We start from the raw sequence: 15,381 nt of genomic DNA on the forward strand, positions 1-15,381 counted from the left end.
GATATAACCATAGCAGCAAAAGTATAGTTAGAACCATTTTGTTGGGGGGACTTGATGCTTTAAAATTAGTCACTGAATGTGTTGTGCATATACGTCATCCATATGTGTGCATTTCTGGCTTTTCACTCTATAAAAATGCAGCTGAAAATTCATAAACCATTAATATTGACAGCAATTTTGTGACATTTTATCCACAGTATACATTGTTGTATATGCATCATATCATAGTCTGGACTGTAGCAGATTTAAAACAGGAAATGGCTGGCTTTCAGCCTAAAAAGTCCAAAAAGCACTAGACAGTCCTATTACTATTCAATGTCAAAATGCTTGTATTCAGTTGGCTGAGTGGTAAAATGGTGGCTGAAGCTTTTCACTGCGCAGATTATGAGTCAGACCATGTGGCTGACACAGCCATCTTTTCCAACCTCACTATTCAATCTGCAGATGAAAAAGTCATTATTACCATGCTTGCAGTACAAAAGGTGTAGCAGAAAGAGGGATACGTTAAAGGCCAAATTCATGATGGAAAAAAGAAGCATAGTCATTATGAAAAACTAAAGTATGAAATAGGAACCATCAGGACCACATATACAGACTGCCACAGAAGTTAATTACAAGATGACCTCTATCAAGTTTATGATATTTAATGTTAATGTGAAGTATACTATGCTTAAGCCTGGGTTTTCAAAATTAACAGCAGAAAGCTTTAACACACTGTATGTTTCCAGTTTTGTATGATGTTCACTCACATACTGCAAAGAAAGGCTTGACTGAATGTGAGTGTGGAACAAAAGTCTCATCCGACCATCACCAGTCTCTTACTAAACTCTAGGCAAATACTTTATCAAGGGAGGAGCAGTTTGTGAAGATGCACTTATGATACATGTAAATATGACACAGCCCTGATGCCCATTCTCTCTTATGAGTCCTGTCACTTTCTCCTCTCATCTAGATGAAATGAAGGTGGTCCTTACACCTGACAATGAACCTATGTTTCTATTTAACAAGACCTATGATTGTGGCTGTTGAAACAATTATGTTTTAAAGTACTGTTTATAGATGCATTGTTGTAATGATAAGTATTATTGCACTTGCAAGAGGCCGTGTATGATACCAGAATACTTAAACACCCTGGAAAATGTGCTGAATGATAATATAATCGGAAACACTTGAAATCAATATGGCTTACTTCTTGTTTTAAGAAATGTGTTTGCTAGAGTTACGTAAGACACTGATAATTGTGGAATGGCTAAAACCTTTTTTTTCTTTGCCACCACAACATAATGTGTAAGAGCAATATGAAAATGCTACATTAATGAGCACCTTGTCCACAGTGTGTTAATCTCTCTAATTATATCTCAAAATATATGGTAAATTAATTAATGAAAAATATGCAAATTTTCTCATCAACTTAAAGTAGCATCTTTATTAAAACAGTGTACGCCACTGTCATTAGTGAAACTATTGATGATCATAGGTTGCTCTGTGTACTTCCCTAAATGCCGTGGTCTGAAACAAACCAACAGACCAACTTAAAATCTTATTACTTTCAGCTGCAAACCTTTGAACATGCAAACATACACCAAATGACAGGGAAGTACTGCAGTGTTTCAGTGCAACAGTCATTGCTCTTTAGCCGTAATAGACGCTAAGAACAAAATGTGACTGTCAGAGTGACAAAACAGTCAGCTCTGATGGTTACTTCACTCGATGCTGTGACAATATAGCCTCGTCTGCCTCTGTCCCTGTCAGTCTGTCATTAGCAGGAGACAGAAAGTAGCCTTGGCAGTGTTGAGTCATAGCCTTACATACTGTATGTGCCTCAGATTGTTTTTATTCACCATCATCACAAAAACAGAATCTGTTGAAAGGTTTCCTTTTGCTGACAAAGGCAGATGGTTAGTTTGAGACTAAATATTACAGAAAAGCTTTTCACCACACCTGCACGTCAATGTACTAAAAATACGAGTCTGTTCAGAAGTCTTGATCTCATCATACCTCATCATTTAAAATAACAAGTGCTTCTTTTTTAGCTCTTAGATAACTGCAATTATTCCCATTGGTCTCTCACAATGTAGGTGTTCCTGAAGAGTGACCGCGTGGCTAAAATGGTCCAGAGTGGCGGCTTCTCGGCCAATGACTTCAGGGAAGTGTTCAAGAGGCACATCGAGAAGCGTGTACGCAGCCTGCCAGAGATTGACGGTCTGAGCAAGGAGACGGTGCTCAGCTCCTGGATGGCCAAGTTTGACACCATCTATCGTGGTGATGAGGATCCACGCAAGGCACAGCAACGCATGACTGCCAGCGCGGCCTCTGAGCTGATCCTCAGCAAGGACCAGCTGTATGAGATGTTCCAAAATATCCTTGGCATCAAAAAGTTTGAGCACCAGCTGCTTTACCAAGCCTGTCAGGTGAGTTTTTCAAGCCAACATGTGATACATCTCAAAAGGTTTTTACACTTGGCCCAAATACTTGAGTGCTGGCCCACTAATGCTTCATTTTATCAACAGCCCAGTTAGGGTTGGGGTAGTGTTTTCACACATGCAATCTTTTCAAAGCATGGATGGATTTCCCAAGAGTATACACTATCAATGACATTTGTGTCATAAATGCCATTTCTTATTTTCTACATATTTTCAAAATTAGATCCATCCTTCAAATTGTTTGCATCACACTGTAACTTTCTGTTCTATACACCACAAAAGCCCCCGGATTGTGCTGAAGATCATAAACTGTAGACCCTGGAGTTTGCCTGAAGTTGACCCCAGACCAACTTCTGAGGTTGACCTCTCAGTGGGTGCACTGATCTGATTCATTGGAACAGTATGACCACTCATACTGGCCTTATTGAGTGGATGGGGTAATTGCCATGATATGTTCAATTAAATACAGTTTCTTTGACAATGTCATTAGAAAATTAATCAGTTAAATTAATTCAATCAGTCAAACCCTGGCCTCATGTATCGGAATCAGTATCATTTGGTTCAGCACATCCCTACCGTTTTTCTGAACTCCTTCACATATAAGAGCAAATTTGACACTTCACCAAAACTACCAAATTCTGGTGAAAAAAATGCTGCTGCTGAGGAAAAATTCTCCATTTTGGCCGAGTGCAAAAACTCTTACAGTCACCAGGTTATCAATCTAAATATGTGAAAATAATGAGTTAACTGTGAGGTTACAGTTCTAATTTTATAAGTTCATAATGCTTACTCTTTGATTCATTAGCATTAAACATGTAATTGTTATCTATGGAACTGAATGTACAGTATTTCACAAGTATCTCCTCGAGATACATCTCATTCAAGGCCAGCAATACTTATTTTGAAGGGGAGGTATATTGAGATTGCGTGTGGATAATAGAAGACACCGACATGCTTATGTCAGACATAACTCTCTTTCCCTTGCTGTCTTCACTGCTTTACTGCTCTTTATGCAAACACAGAAAGCAGCACTAATGTATTCTTTCTTCAGGAGCTTGATTAAAAGTCTTATCACGGCAGGATTTGGAGGACGCCTCCGACACATTTACATTTGCTCATCATTTAATGCATAAAAAACACACCTCTCCATTTCATTTAAATCAAGTGGACACACCTCTTGGAAGGCAATGAGTTTAAAACGCTCAATTTCTTTGGAACTGGTGTCATCTTTCTTTCGACAATTTCTAATGTATAAATCTGTAGGATGGCATGAGGTGCTGTTAAACAAATTAGATGATTTAGAATTGTTCAAATGTCTCTGTTGGCAAAGATCAATAAGGGCTCTGTTCTGCAGAGTGTTCATTAGTTAGATGCCACTAATGCTGAGGTGCAATACATCGCCATAGCCTCCAAATCCAGTGTGCATTATTCCTCCCAAGCCTTTGAAGATGCTTAACCTAGTTTTTTAATGTTCTAGCAGCAGCGCTGTTAGTTTAGGGTCAGAAATCTGCATGCAGAACATAATAGCATTTCCGTGAACAAAACCCACACTGAGCAATACAGAGCTGCTGAATAACATTGAACAATACACTATTATGAAGACATACATGCAGCAGAGATGTGCATATACAGTGTCATGCTGTGATTCAATATTAGTTTTTGACAATTATAGGTAGGCATCAACGGAACATACTATACTTCCATTTTTCTCCAGCTGCTTTTCCAGCTGTGCTTGGAGTTGTCTCTCTCTTGTCAGTTGCTGTTGTAATGAATATATCAAACCATACTAATGGTGACTTTGAGCATCTCCTCAGTAAGCAACCAGTCGCCATATATTGCCCTCTACTAAATGATAAAATCCTCACTAAAAAGGAGACATGGCAATCCAGTCGGCATGGCTCTGGGCTGCTGGGATTTGATGAAAGGTTTTCATGGACTGGCTGGGATTCAGAGGCCATCTTTTCTTTTTTTAGTTGTTATCATTGGGGATTTCCGCTTTTTGCAGTTACATCCAAACAGTAGAAAGGAAGCATTGGTCTATTTCTGTCTCATGCTGAAGTAAGAGCAGCCTCTGAAAATGACTAACAGACTGATTAGACTGGTACGGCCAGCGGCTGCACCAGCCAGACTCTGAGCATGCTCCGCTCCCTGATGGCTGCACAGTTATTTAGGTGTGGTGACAGCAAGCATGACTAAACAAATGAAAGAAAATGTGTTTGGTGTCTTCTCTGCAAAACCATAATTGGTTTAACTATATTAATAGAACTTTGTGTTCACTTTTCATGTTGCTTATTATATTTCCTACAATAAAACAGACCTTTGTTTTAGGTTGTGGTGTGGCTCACAGTTTGTTTTAGTAAAAATGCCTTTGCTATGCACACATTTATCTGAAAGTACAGGTACATGCTTGACAAAAACACACCCAGTTGCAACCATGTATTGGGGACAAAGTAGGCTATTACTTTACCACCAGCGGTGCATTAAAGAACGTTTGGCCACTAGTGGGCAGAAATCTGAAAGCCACCGCCATGTCACCGGCTTGTTCGGACTGTTAGCTAACTGCTAGCTACTTTCACGTTCTGCAGACAAGAAGCAGCAACATTAGCATTAATTCAGAGTCGTGCCTACAGCGACAAGACAAATGTAAGTAATAATGAGTCTTCTTTTAGCTCTTATGTGGCCTCCGCCAACCCTGATACAATTCAGCACTTGGTACGTCACTGCGTGATTCGGTCAGACAACGACTTCCTACGTAAATCTGACGAACAAAATGCTGTGTTTGTTTAGCACCTGTAATGAAGCAGCAGGTTACCGGATGTTTCTTGGATTTTCAAAATTGTTTGTAATCTGGTCAGAAGTACAAAATGTTTGGCCGGGGCAAAACCAACATTTTTATTAACAGTATATGGTTTAAACTCTTCGCTGTAAATATTTGACTTACGCAAACATTTGCGTTAACGCTGCATTCACTGGACGTTAGGAAAAAAAAAAAAAACACTGCTATTTGAATGTGAACGCAGCAAATTGTTGGCATCTTCAATTAAAGCTCACAAAACTACAACATTTTGAGATATAGTCTGCTGTTGGATAACAGGTAAAAATATAACATTTGTATTTTTTCACTGAGGTTTGCTGTTGGGAATGCTATGTAACCGAATAACCGAGTACGATGTACCAAGTGTACAAATGTGGTTAGTTTTCTTAGCTGGTTTTCTGTTTACTGCTGCCCGCAGGAAGTTGATGAACCATACACAAGACCAAAACAATGACCTCTAAAAGCGTCAAAGCTGTGCAGAACTGCAGATTTGGTGTCAGTGCCCTGTAATTTTTTCATTATGAGCCATTCTTTCACTTTACACAGTCATTTATCAGTGTTGACATAAAAAAAAGGATAAATTTGGGTTTTAAAAGCTTTAGTGAAACTACCTGGTTAAAATTTAATATTTGCTTCCTGTGATATGAAAATGTTTTGGCTGAGTGTATCTGTGTGTAGGGCTTATTACTGAATAATTTGATAATTTGATATGATAATAATTTGATTTTTCTTGGATTCATTAATTATTTTGTGTAAAATTTATTAAAGATATAATTTTCAGAATCCATTATTTTCTATTGGATATAATACATATTAAGATTGTTTTTTTTCCTAAATAACAGTCAAAAACATAATTATATTCATTTCATTATCAGACAGGCAGAAACAATTAGTTGAGTGATTAAATTTCCATTTATTGACTAATCAATTAATCGACAATCATTTCAGCTCCAGGAATGTTAACATCGCTTACAGTTTCTCACGCTGAAGTTTTAAATCATTGATATTTATTCACACCAATGGATTCACACAAACTAAAATTATTCCCTAATCTCAAGTGGCTGATTAAATTACCTAATGCTGGAAGTCAAAGTAAGGCACAGGCACATCAGAATGAGACTTTTCCCCCAAAGAGTCATCATGGCCTGTGGGCTTGCCGGACTGACAGACCATACTCAAATCAGCTTTTCCTCTTACAGGCTTTGAAGGAGGTCCCCCCACCCCCCATTCCTCTTTAATTTGTCTTGTCAGCAACTGTTAGTTGGGAAATGAGGCCTAAGCTCTTCCTGGTTTAGCCTGTAGCTGATATAATTGTGTAATGGAGCTTCTTCACTGCACACAGAATTGGGAGAGGATGAAAGCATTTGCTGTGCCTACCCAGCCACCTCTAAACTGAAAAATCAGTGGTGCTGAAATGCAGGGTGAAGGTCGACTGCACCCGCGTGGTTTGGAATCTGTGAAATGTTTATTATAAGGAAAAAAAAAAAAAAAGGGCAAGTTTGTCCTTGATAAGGGATGTCATAACTCAACTATACTACAAAAAAAGTTCCTGTGATACCATAAAATCACATTTTCTTATGAAAAATCGCCAATGACCAGGGATTATTTGAATTTGTCTCTTGTAACGTTACAAATCAACTTGTTTTAAAAATGTTTCTTTAATCCTGTAGTAACGGATTTTGGCTTTAGGTTAGCGTGGCAAATGTTCTAGCAAACAGATACCTATACAGACAGCAGCCACGGAGCAGCATTAATATTTATTAGGAGTTAAATTTCAGGTGACTTGACGAATGTAAATCCAATATTCACTCTCTTTTTTATCTGTGTTTTGGTTTGTACCAGCTCCTAAGGGAAATATCTGGTTCTTTAGCTGGTAGACGCTCCACTGTGTTCAGCTGGTTGCTCACTTATAGACCTATGTTTGGTGCTGAGCAGGTTGTTGCATGCTAGTGAGGGCGAACAAAAGGTTTGTGGCCATAAAACCAAAACTTTGAGCTGAAAGACACCAAAACGCTGTGTAGAGCTGAAGGGAACTGTGAAGTTGGGTGATGGTTTTCCCCTATGAGTGACCCTTTCGCATTACACAGTAATCTAATATAAATCAACTGATTTGCACAGCTTTAACTAAGATCAAAAGATGACATAAACCAAATCTCTGCTGTAGTCTGAAAAAAATAATTCTCTTGATTGTAAATTCATCAAGATGTTAGAAGTTGAGGTGGAGATTTTTGTACAATGTAAACTCATGAGCAAATTCTCTAATTAGCATGCCTTGCATGTTGCTACACTCACAAAAGTGAAGCTTTTCCTCACACTGCGCACTTTTTTTAACACAAACACACACATACAGTCACAAACAGCAAGTCTAAATATAGACCAGCTGCTTCGACTCCTCCAGGTCCCATCCAGCTCAGATGTAGCCCTGCCCGCCTCCTCTTTGTTCTCTACAAGAATCCGCCCCTGGCTGGGTGTGCTGTCTGCTGCTAATGTCCCAGCATCCACCTGGGAATCTGTCATCAGCTGGGCTGTTAACTACCAGCCTGCTTCTGCTCCGTCACCTTTAACCTGCTGTCAGCTTGGCTAACACTGAGGCAGTGTCACCTTTATTTAGCTGCAGTGCTCCTGTCAGCTTCAGTAACGCAGAGAGAAACTTACCTTTTAGCCAGTCTTATTTTATATGAGATTGCCTGTCCACCTATATCGTGCCTGTGGGCCATTGACAACAGTGACCTTTCAGTAGTGGTAGGCCTGTTAAGATTGGGGTGCTGTGGGGCTCAGTAGGGGGTGGCTGTTAGTTCACACATACACTGACCTCCAGCTTTACTTCCTCCCACAACCAGGACGGTCTTTGCTTTTCACTCCTGTCAAGGCAGAGTTGGGAGTAATGGAAGAAACCGGCCCCATCCCCCTTCACATTACATGCTTCAGAGTCACTCCTCTCATGTTAGCCATTTTGCAGACGAGCTGCAATCTGCACATAGTCACAATGAGCAGTATTAGCAGCTGCTGCCGCTGCAGTGTTAAATTGCAGTTCTGAAGTGTTGCTGAGGATTTTGCAGTTTTGAGAATTTGCCTGGACATATGGATTTATGTCTATTGTGTTTTTTTTTTTTTGTATATAGATGAGACCTTAGAAGTGCAGTGTCAAACACTGACAGGTCAAGCTGCTGGATTTTCCAGGCATGGCACTGACAGTTCTTTTTAGATTGCTGGCACCGCAGTCCAATATTGCCCAGAGCTCTGAGTGTTTTGACACACAGCACGGGATCGGCAGCAGGAGGGGAGAAGCAGCCGTTCGCGCACAGCTCAGGCAGAAAGGCAATCAGTATCAGCCACAATTATGGATGTGGATGAGTCTAGTTTTCTGCTTTCGGACATGGCAATGGAAAAAAAAAACAAAAAAAAAAACTCCTGCTTGTTAGACTTCCCACCGCAGGATGCCCACCACTGCTAAAGTGTCACTGCGTGGCAGCACAGCACTGAGTACTACTGTGCTGCATTTCTGCTGCAGCTGGTGGCAAAGTCTGATTATGTGCTCTACTAAACAGGAACTCTGGGTTATGTAGCAGGGTGGCTGTTCAGTGGCCGGCACTGGTAACACACTAGACTTGACAGTTCACACTAACTGTCCTCAATTTAGGAAGCCATCTGGTCGATATCATTTCATAATGTGCACATCAGTAAACGGAATCGATTACAGAAATTGGCGATGCCGGAAGAATCCATATCAGAAAAAGATCTGGATTTAAGACAACAACAATTTTAACGATAAAAAACGATCCCTAATGCTTGTATGACCAAGAGGCTCATTATTCCTATGAGACTTAAAAACAGTAGTCTTTGCTGTTTTTAAGTTCATCAATGTGCAGATCATTCTCTTCCCTGCTTCATGTCCTCTCTGGTACTTGATCTCAGGCCGAGCTGAGCAGCGCCTCTAAGTTTTGCCCCCACTCCCCTACTGTTGATGGCTGTGCCATGACTTCTGTTCATTCTCTCCTAAAAAGGAAAGGCTGTGAATCAATATGATAAAGCCTGAAAAACAAGACCCGTTAATGTAATAGGAGTGGGCGAAATACCACGAGGCACAGAGAGGTCAGCTCCGCTACGCGTCACAACAGCAGGAGACCAGAGGAGTTTAATGCACTGTATCACAGACAGAATCAGGTGCTCCGTTGGAGAGACTATGCAGCGATGTAGAGAGTGCTCTCTTGTTAGTGATAAAATAAAAATTAAAACAAGTCTTCCCAGGCACATCATGCTTAGTCTGTCCTGATGAAGCCTATTTTGACCTCATTAGGGTTCTATCTCAGGCTGTGTCCAGTTTCCTAATATGTACAGTCAGTCATCACTGATACTAAATATACAAAACAACAATACTATCATTGAAAAAATTATTTTACAAAGTACAAACACAGAAATTTACAAAAGAAATATAAATGATTTGCTGCTACTTTGTATAAAAATGATTTACCCACTAATGGGCAAAAAAGGAAAGCCTGTATTTTGTCTCATTGAAACTCACACTGGTCTTTATCTCACTTTGTCTGCATTCTCAAAGTTAGAGAGTAGTACAAACTGTGCTAGTATATGTTTCAGTTCAGATGTACTCCTTTTACAAACTGACAAATTTTATTCCAAATATTCACACACACACACACACACACACACACACACACACACACACACACACACACACACACACACACACAAACTGAAATATGTGCTCCACAAAAACTACAGCATCATATTTTACCCCGGTTTTGAAGATATGTGTAAACCTCAAGGATTTTGCAATATAACAACACCAGGGTGAGGTGAGGTTGACTAAATTTTTCACTAAGAACTCATACAACACAGAAAGGTTTGCGACTCCCCAGGTACAACTGTGCTGCAGCTACGTCTCAATTAGTCCAACGTCCTCATAGAGGAAAAGGTGTTGACTGATGAGTCACGGCATCACATTTGACAAGAATTAGGCGTTTTGGCTGAGAGAATAACTGTGCAGCATCCAGATGCAGAGAGCAAGAAAGAGACATCAGCCCTCTCTTCTATTTCCTCGTGTCAGCTAATATAAAACTCTCATTCATTATTGATGTGAGAGAGCCATGAATTTCTCATGGCTTTTCATTACTCCAGGGCAAAAACTGGGCTAACAGATGTCAGGCATCTTTCGCCCGGAGCTGATATTGTCCACTGCAAAACTATTTGGAATAGTTTATTCAAGTCTAAGCTTTTCTTTATCACTTTGGATGCATTTCATCGTCTTAATTACAGATGTGATCCCTATTTTTTACTGCCTCTCTTTCAGCCTGACCATTTCAGAGAGCTGAATTTTTCATTCTGCTGATTGAAATCAACAAGAAAAAGGAAAAAAAATCCAAACACTCAACACTTCTAAAAAGACCTACTCCACAAACAGTGGTCCATTCATGGTCTCTATGGTGATGGCAGCATGGTTCCTGTGAGGGAGTGATGGATTTCTTTTGATTTTGATCTATTCATGTGTGCTGCCTCACCATGCTGCTATGATTGCAGCCAGTTAGAACAAACTGGAGCTCTAATTAGCCTTTTTATGCCCTGCTATACCAGTCATCATCATTACCAGTCTGCTCGAGCACCTTTCGGACTGCATAGCTTTTGTCACCAAAATGTTTCGCTTATGTCCTTGAGGTTTAAGCTTGCAGTCTTCACTGCATTAGCAGACGCATTTCTACGCTTCTTTGCATGTTACCGCCACCAACACTTGATCGGCTGAATAGTGTGAAACCAATGTCCGGGCCAACATTTGGTCACCTTCATCTGTCATGTATGTATGTCGTTGTCTAAGATACAGACAAAACTGGAACCCGATCTTAAAAACATTGCTCGATAATGCCTCTAGTGGTCAGTAACCTCATTATTTTTCATGCACGAAATGGTTGCCCATCCATAACTCACTCTTTCAACATTTTGCCACTGTAGCAGAGATCTGAGACTCTCTTGTTTGGATTTCTCATCTTTCATGGTGAGATAAATGAAGCTGGGAGATGGAGGTGACCTTTGACACTGGCCTCTGGCTGTATTAAAGCACTGTGACCTCATTGACCTTCTCCTCTCTGTTTATCAATAGCTGGACAACCTGGATGAGCAGGCTGCGCAGATCAGAAGAGAGCTGGATGGTCGTCTTCAGATGGCAGACCAGATTGCCAGGGTGAGTCAGACTCTGCGGGGGGACTCCGATTGTTCTTAATATGCTTTGTTACATAGTTAATATGTCATTAATATGGTATAACATCATAGTGTGCGCTGCCAGCCACAAAGGAAAGCATGGGAGTATTTCATAGAATATATATTTATATAATATTTATCCATATTATATTAATCCATAATCTGAAAAAGTCTGTGCTCATGCTGCTTTTGAGATTTTGTTACTTTTCATGAAGGCTATGGTTCTTTGCTGAGTCGTTTCTGCTTTTGTCAACAGGGTGGTAAGTTCCCCAAATTTGTGTCTAAAGAGATGGAGGCCATGTACATCGAAGAGCTCAAGTCTTCAGTGAATCAGCTGATGGCCAATCTGGAGAGCATGCCCGTGTCGAAGGGTGGAGAGTTTAAGCTCCAGAAGCTGAAACGTGGACACAATACCTCCATCATCGACATGGGCCAGGAGGACGAGAACACACTGTCCAAGTCTGATGTGGTTCTGTCCTTCACTTTGGAGGTACCCTGCATGAGTGTATAGATTGTATACAGTAATTGGGTGTGTGCAGTAACTACATTGCATTACAAAGTTTAAAGCATTCTGACATATTTCTCAGGATTTCTAACTTTACCCAAATGGAGCAAACATTATCCTATTAGACTATCTAAACTCATACATCAGAGCTGTCATCGACTACTTGTCTGCTCCAGACCAAGTATAGAAACAGATAGCAGACCTGTTCAGGGGGTTGAACAGACGGTATGTGAAGAACAGGCTGACACACACACACGCGCACAAGCACACACACACGCGCACGAGCACACACACACACACACACACACACACACACACACACACACACACACACACACACAAACAAATCCATTTACCTGCTCTTTAACAGGGAACGTGAGTCATCCTGTTATCAGCTTGTCTGAGATGAGCTATCACCACAGAACAGGGAGAAATCACACCTCATTCCTTATGATGTGGTGCTATTTCAGAATCAGGAAGTACATAATGTACAAAGAATGTGACACCGTTCTTCTGCTCCTTAACACGCAAGTCGTGCACACAAGTACGGATTTTGAACGCTGAAATTATTTGCAGAATAGTTGTAATTTGTGTGAGGTGCCAATTCCGCTGAGTTTTGGTGAAGCCTAATTTTCAAGTCTGTTTAGTTTCCAACTGATTGGCCGCAGCAGCTACCAGAAATCCCTCGGAAGCAGACCAGGAAACCTTTAGAGAATATAGTTGGAATCAGCTGTATGTTAGAATAAGTCATTCATCATTTATCATTTTTTATGCATGATGATGCCATACACACAAACCTAACAATTGTGGATGTTTTGAATCTCCTTTAACTCATCCACTCAATAGTCCTTCATTTACATGAAATTTCACTATCGTGATGTTTTTATTTACAGGTGCAAATATAGAATGCATCTGTAGGACGGCTGGACTGATAATATATTAACAGCGACAGTCAAATTAAATACATTGGCACCATGAAGACAACAGTAGATCTGGTGCATGCTCTCATTGAAAGTGGATGCATTGTCCTGACAGCACATATTTCTGTCTTTGGTTGTCCTGCTAGGAATTTACAGTCACAATATAACAGCTACCCCTGCCAGTGTTTGTACTGTATTCACTGTGTGATTAAAGACTGCATATAAGATTTGATGTGGTAGATTATGTCTACAAGCAGCTTTGATGATAGAGAGTTCAGGTTCATAGGAATGATGGCTGCAATTTTCATGGGCTGTTCTATTAGAAATTTTTGTAATATGACGGCACCAGCGACAAGTGTAAATAGCGACTGAGGCTGGGATAGTATGTTTCAAATTTCTATCAAGCAGGAAGGATTTACCGCCTGCACACCTGCTGTCAACTTTTTCCTCTATGACCTCTTTCAAGAGATGAATCACTCCTCCTCTATAACCTTCACTGAGGTGTCTGTGCTTCCCAGGTGGTGATTATGGAAGTGCAGGGGCTGAAGTCTCTGGCTCCGAACAGGATTGTCTACTGCACCATGGAGGTGGAGGGAGGCGAGAAACTCCAAACCGACCAAGCAGAAGCATCCAAGCCAACGTAAGGGCCTAAGAATGCATGTGTACACACTCATGCACACTTATTTTCCATGTTTTTGTATGAGTGAAAGCTATTTTCCACACTGCATTGTTAGCAGAATTGATAATCTACCATGCTTTAAAGTTAACCTAGCTTCCAAGACTGATGGAAAAACCAACAAACCAAAACTAGTGATCCTTACTTTGAACACAATACTCATGCATGTGACATGACTTTATTCTTGTTGTTTGGATGAATAGGATATTATTAACTCTGTTTTACCATCACCTACATTCAGTTTAGTATCTGATACCAGGTATGAAATATTTAGACAAGTTTGAAGTGAATACAAACTGGTTTGCTTTCAGGGTAATTCTTTTGTAATGCAGAAGAACAACAAGCACAGATGTTTTGGCTGATGTCTTCCCTGCGTACAGACAGGGCATAATTGACTTTCAGTGTATCAGAATATATTTTAGATATTTCCTTACATAATGCATAATGTTTTTGTATTCACAGTCATTCCACTACTGGCAGTAACAGTCAGGCACTAGACATTTTTAATCATTTATTTTATCCAAAGGGTTATTTCAATAATTTTAATTATCTTTCCAATAACTTAACTCTGTTATTTTTAAGCCTGTGCAGCTAAGATTCTGTCCCATTCTTTTATTGATCTTTGGTGCCTCCTGTGATTTGTAAAATTTGCTCACAAGAAAATACTCTTGAAACTTATTGCAAGCCTACGCTGCCAAATTCTTCTGCTTCTCAGTGGGTTCTTGGCTATAGAAAGACATTTCCAGCGCTTCTGCTGGTGTTCTCTGATTTGTCATTCCCTCTCCAAGGCACTTTGCATGTGAGACACTGTGTTTAAAAAGAAATGGGACTGTGCAGTTGAGCAAAACTTCAATTTGCTTCTTTGAACTCTATCAATTGTTTGGCCCACAGCAGCAGATTCTGCTCTTATAGTCGCACAAAATATACCTGTTCCTGAACTGCCTTCTAAAGAAATATAAGTTTAATAAGAACTTGGGGGTGTGGTGAGTCTTAACAGCAAATCCCTGACCCTGTGGGAAAACAAAACCCCTGACTGTCTGTACTTTGTTAAAGCTGCTTGAGTCATTCATGATTCACAGCTTGGAGATTTCTGACTCAGCCGATCAAGGTGTGGAGATTCAGTGTAATCCAGAGTATATTAATATGAAATGGCGTGGTTCTTTATATTACTTCCTTCCTTTGCACGTCCCAACAGTTTGCATGTATCCTAAAATACTTTGTTACCTCTTTTCTCGTTATGCCAGTTCATTAAACCCCATTTATAACAATGATGGTGTCCCATTGAAGGAAAATATGTCTTCTACCAAACACATCTACCTTTTTTCAGTGTTGCACAGCACAACATACAAGAGAAAATGTCCATGAAACATTCATGCAAATTTGAGCTATTTTAAGGCCCAGATGTCTTCCTCTGATCTCCCTAATTCAAGAGCCATTTCATGAAGAGAGTGTGAGAGAGATGGAAGGACATGAATGAGAGAAGGGATTAGAGGGGAGAACAAGGCGAGGGTAGTGTGTGTGTGTGCGTGTGCGTGTGCGTGTGTGTGTAGGGGGGTGGGTGGGTATGTACACACAGATAGAACACATAAATACGCATGAGATACATGTATTAATGTACATACTACTGCAGGTTATTTGCATACAGTAATTGCTTGTATTTGGTAACTGTGCTCAGACTGATATTTAGCTAACTACTGTATATTTGCACTTTGCTCTGATGAATTGATTAAATGGTTGATATAGTTAATGTTTCCCTGAGAATGATAATTTTGTTATTGTCTAGTAATTCTGCTGCACACAGGGGTTTTCATATATTTTGGAGAAAGAGCCGTCGG

At 40.1% G+C, this 15,381-nt stretch overlaps 1 protein-coding gene across 12 annotated transcripts in view; it reads left to right on the forward strand.

The window, feature by feature from the left end:
- LOC111222851 (calcium-dependent secretion activator 1-like) overlaps positions 1-15,381 on the forward strand; it is a 66,877-nt gene that overhangs the window by 16,678 nt on the left and 34,818 nt on the right. For all 12 annotated transcript variants that reach the window (XM_022746717.1, XM_022746726.1, XM_022746724.1 and 9 more), the window contains exons 3-6: positions 2,079-2,411; positions 11,348-11,428; positions 11,702-11,935; positions 13,389-13,510. In XM_022746717.1, coding sequence (XP_022602438.1) covers positions 2,079-2,411; positions 11,348-11,428; positions 11,702-11,935; positions 13,389-13,510 — 770 coding nt within the window. The remainder of the gene's footprint in view (positions 1-2,078; positions 2,412-11,347; positions 11,429-11,701; positions 11,936-13,388; positions 13,511-15,381) is intronic.

This window comes from Seriola dumerili, unplaced genomic scaffold (assembly GCF_002260705.1).
Source record: "Seriola dumerili isolate Sdu_G_001 unplaced genomic scaffold, Sdu_1.0 BDQW01000109.1, whole genome shotgun sequence".
NCBI classification, from domain to species: domain Eukaryota; kingdom Metazoa; phylum Chordata; class Actinopteri; order Carangiformes; family Carangidae; genus Seriola; species Seriola dumerili.